Consider the following 4940-nt stretch of genomic DNA (forward strand, 5'->3'; position numbering starts at 1 on the left):
AGTTGAAACATCTCAAGTTTGATTAAAATTATAAATATTACAAAAACTATGATACCAAATAGATATACCATAACAATGTATTTAATGAAGTATTTAATAGTACTTATTTGGTATTATAAATGTTACATAAATTAAGTTAAATTTGATGTTTAATTTTTTTCAAAAAATAATATCAATTAGCAGTACAGAATCCTCGATTTCGGGGTAACGTTTGTCCGTTTTCCTCTCAGTCCAGCCTTTTCACCTTGCGCCCGCCGTCCTCCTCTCCCTCTTCTTCGCATTGCCTTTCCCTTCAGTTGCACCGACCTCCAGACGAAACCACCCAAGACGCGTGCTTCCATTCCTAGCCCAACAGAAGCGAAGCACGCCACCGACCACCGGCCTCGAAGGGATCATCTTCTCTACAACTCGTCCTCGTGGCCTTGTTCCTCCTCTTGTATAGGGGACTGCGGCGGAGTGGAGATCCGTGCCGACATAGTCCGACTTCTTCGCTCGCTGGTAAGGAAGCCCTACCTTGCTTGAACGGATTGCTCTAAGAACGAGCTTTGAGTTGTGCAGGGTAGATATCATATTTCTTTTGCCATATGGCTCTGGGTAATCGGATCCGAATCTTCCTTGGATGGATGCTCCGAGCAGGGGAATGATGCCTGGATTTGAGTTTAATTGGCTGTGAAACTCGTGCTGTCTTACATCTTCGACTAACCGTAGAAGGGTCATCTATTCTTAGACTGTGCAGTTGGTCCAAGTTGAGGTCAACGGACGGCAGGATAGGCAAGCTGGCCGAAAGCTTTGCTATTGCTGGTTGCATGTGAGTGGTGGTTGTGGAAAAACAGATCGAGCCAAGCTAAATGGATTATTGAATTAATTATAGCTTGACGGGATGGTATTAATAAAGCTTAGGCAAACCTCCCTAGCTTTGGAGGCTGTGGGAAGAACCAACTATTATCTCGTTAGAGATCAATTAGTTCATCGAGGAACTAAACTCTAACGAGGCTAAAGGTTGGTTCTGGAGATCAGACATGGATTACATGTCGTCGCTGTTATTTCTAGTTCTCTAGCATAGTTGTTTCAAGAATTTAAACTTGTTCCGGGTAAGTTGTTATGCAAATCTTTAGCCTTGCTAGATGCCTTTGAATTTCATGAACACAGCAAACTGAACTGTTGGTTCTCGATTTTTGTTGGATAACTAGGAATTTATCTGGTAGCATGAAAATCAGTACATCAACAGGCCGTCTATAGTTGTTTGATTTGATTATAAGAAGAAAATGGTAATAATTACATGAAGTTTGAGATATTCTTATCCTTCAGCTTTCACCGCCTTTCTTTTCGCCCTTTTCCCAGTCATGTGAGGTGAAAACTGGAAGCTTATGATGTAGTTAGAATTTTCCTCAAACTTTTGCCTTCTCTTTTCTTTTCTGTGTGAGATATTAGGACATTGCTTTGTCCTGAGATCAGAAGAATATAACCTGTTTGAATGGTGAAACATTGCTTAGGCACTCACGGAAAAGAGAAGGCAAATTATGCTGAGGTGTTGTTGCCCAAGTGCTGAGGCCGTCTCACATTGGTTAATGCGGTCCTAACCTCGCAGGTCATCTATCCGCTCCTAGCCCTCAAACCGCCTAAAGAGGTGATGGACCTGATTGACTCAAAACGTAAACATTTTTTGTGGGCTGGCTCAGAGAGGTTGACTGGTGGAAAGTGCAAAGTCAGCTGGAATCGTGCAACAAGACCAAAGAAGCATGGTGGGTTAGTCATCCTCCAACTTGGCAACTTCTCATGGGCCTTGCGTCTTAGATGGTTGTGGCAGGAAGCCAAAATGTTGACTAGCCAAAGGATGGTAAAAGACCTACCTTGCACTACAATAGACAAGCGACTGTTTACAGCAGCAACCTCAGTCACGGTGGGGGATGGAAAGTCTTCTTTGTTCTGGGAAAGCGCCTGGCTTAAGGGTATGACACTGAGAGACGCCTATCCTCTGCTATTCTCTATTTCCAGGGGAAAAATAGATCCATTCAAGAGGCTCTCTCAAATAACTCATGGATACATGACCTAAATTTTCATCATGATGATTTTTCATCTACGCACCTCCATGAATACTGTCACTTATGGGTAGAGGTGAATCGGGTTCGCTTATTGGAAAATACCCCTGATCTTACCCAATGGAAGCTTACCCCGAGTGGCCAGTACACAGCTCGGTCTGCCTACCAGGCGCAATTCGTTGGCTCCACACTCACTAACTTTAACAACATAATTTGGAGAGTCTGGGCACCTCCAAAGTGCAAATTCTTTAGTTGGCTTGCTGTTCAAAACAGACTCTGGACAGCAGACAGGTTGGCAAGGAGGGGATGGCCTCACAATTCGTGTTGCGTGTTGTGCTACCTAAACGAGGAATCTGGATTTCATCTCTTTGTTGAATGTTGCTTCACCAAACACATTTGGGCTGAGTTGAGCCTGTGGGCTTCAAGTACTGAGATCCACCATTCCGCCTGGCAACCTGTAGACTCTGTGCACCAGTGGTGGTCGAATCTCGTGGTATCTGCAGTGAGAGACAAGAAGGGCTTGCGTACCCTCATCATTCTCGTATGTTGGAGGATTTGGTGTGAGAGAAACTCGCGAATTTTTGAACAAAAAGGGACATACCTACAATAGACTCTGGCAAAGATCAAAAAGGAGGCCCGTTGGTGGATTCAAGGAGGGGCAAAACATTTAGCTAATCTGCTATAACTTTGTGTTTTTGATGCATGGCGACCATGCCTCAGTTTTTAGTGCCTTTTCCGCTTTTTGTTGGGATTTACTATTTGTAGCCCCTCTGAGCGCCCATCCCCCTTTTTAATATGAAAGGCAACTCTCTTGCCAATTTCAAAAAAAAAGAAGTAATTAGTGTGGCTCTCAATGGTTCATACCTTGAATTTTGTTTCTTCACTCCAGCGATTTGGCAATTGAACGTGATGCACTTGTGTTTAGCTATTTGAAGATTTAATTTAATTGGCTGGTTGATTTAGCTATTAACCCTAATATAGGTGCAGCTAGTTGATTGATTCATTTTCTTGTTCCCTTGGAAGTAGTGAATGGAGACATGATTCAGCTGGGATCTTTCTCTACGATGAGAATCAGTTAGTCAGAAGCAGCATGCCAAGCCCAGGGCTTTCAACAACCAACTTACTCGCCAAATGATGTTTTCCCTATTTCCAAAATGTTCTCTCTGGCGGGCCTTCAGGGACCCTGTTACTAAAGAAATATTACCGTCCCCCCCCCCCCCCCCCCCCCCCCCCCCCCCCCTCTGTTCCTTGGTTGCCTTACTTTTTGCCATGCCTTGCATGCATCGCATATGCCCTTTGTAGGAGTAATTCGTTATGTACTTATACTGCGAGTCTCTGAGTTCTGATGACCTTCAATCGACACTTGCTTGAAATGCAGCCTACGATTGATGGCCTCACCTTCACCAACCGAAGAGTTCAGCAGGGAAGCAGCTCGTCAGTCTCTGATCGCGATCTCCGAGTCCACTCCGGAGACACCTTCACCGCAGACGGTGAGGACACCGCCGATCTCCAGCGCAGAGAACGGGAAGCCGGGCGATGGGGCGGACAAGTTCAGATCGAAGCTGATGTCCATCACAGACCTGTCTTCTGATGCCCAACCTGCGCAGTGCCCTCCCGAGGATGTCGCTGCTTAATCAATCGTGTGATTCTCTGCTCGACTTGCGGACACGATGTATCAGTGCTTGCCGATCCTCTGAACTGGACATTTGGCTGTCGTGCTTTAAACTGGACGTCCTTATGGCTTATGTTATTACTGGTCGTTTTTATTTGATAAATAAATATTCAGGGGAACGGGTGGAAATATACTGTACAAGTTTCCTGACTTGTTGATGAGGAACCGGTTTGTCTGAACATGCTGTCATGCACTCATGCTCGGACAACCTCTTTGTTCCCGTGTCAAGTTTGTGATAGACCTTGTGTTGAGAGGATCGCACCAAAAGGCCCGAAAGGTTTTATTGCTATGTTGCAGCGTGATTGCACAGTCGTAATGCAGCGACTGCCTAATTTTGGATTGATCAACTGAAAGACCGAGGTTTAAGTTCAGATACCATTTTATTTTTGCACCACCGAGGTGTATTAATGCAACATCACCTTTTAACACGATCCTTCCGCATCTCCTGCCTCTACCAATGTGTCAATTTGCACATGATATGTTCCCAGACAACTATTGCAAATTCTGTTGCCATACAACATATCTTTGAATAAAGGGTAGCTTGTACTGCTGTACTGAAAAAGCACTGCATTGTGCAGAGAATAGGCTTGATGATCTTTCACTCTATCATCTTTAGCGTAACCGGTCCAAATCTTCTGGCAAACAATTTGCTTTGTCATGTCATATTTACTTTCACAGATGGCTTATCTATCACGCAGCTAGTGATCCATCCACAACACTTCTTATTTGTTTTTTTCTTCTGTAAAACAGTAGAGAGGTGCTAGAAGAATGAGAGCAGCCTTCAAAGCTGAGAGACCCTATGTTTTCGTTTTCGTATATCTCAGTGATGTATGTATACAACGGTTTACATATATATAGGCAGAGGTATAGCTAAGGCTCTGTTTGGTTCCATTAGTCATAGGACTAAAGTTTAGTTTAGGAACTAAAGTTTAGTTCCTATCCTATTTGATTTTAGTGACTAAATAGATTGTAAACATATTAAATGAAGTATACAAAGACTGAAATGTCCCTCTCTTTATTGTTTGTGTATGATGCAGATTCTCTATGCAATGGTAATTAGAGTAAATGGTGCTCTTTAGTCCCTTTTAGCACCCATGTGAGGGACTAGAGATTAAAGTCAATTACTCCCTACTTTAGTCCTTCCGTTTGGCAAAAAAGAGACTAAACGGTTCTAAAGATTAGTCCATGTAACCAAATGGGGCCTAAGAGCCCGTTTGGTTACTTTAGTC

At 43.6% G+C, this 4940-nt stretch overlaps 1 protein-coding gene across 1 annotated transcript; it reads left to right on the forward strand.

Moving 5' to 3' along the window:
* The first annotated feature begins 257 nt into the window (after positions 1-257).
* LOC100276079 (uncharacterized) lies at positions 258-3798 on the forward strand. Its single transcript, NM_001320245.1, has 2 exons — positions 258-498; positions 3418-3798. Exon 2 carries the CDS (start codon positions 3428-3430, stop codon positions 3671-3673), a length of 246 nt encoding a protein of 81 aa, NP_001307174.1. The 5' UTR covers positions 258-498; positions 3418-3427; the 3' UTR covers positions 3674-3798.
* The last annotated feature ends 1142 nt before the right edge of the window (positions 3799-4940 follow it).

The sequence above is a fragment of the Zea mays genome, chromosome 4 (assembly GCF_902167145.1).
Source record: "Zea mays cultivar B73 chromosome 4, Zm-B73-REFERENCE-NAM-5.0, whole genome shotgun sequence".
Classification (NCBI taxonomy): domain Eukaryota; kingdom Viridiplantae; phylum Streptophyta; class Magnoliopsida; order Poales; family Poaceae; genus Zea; species Zea mays.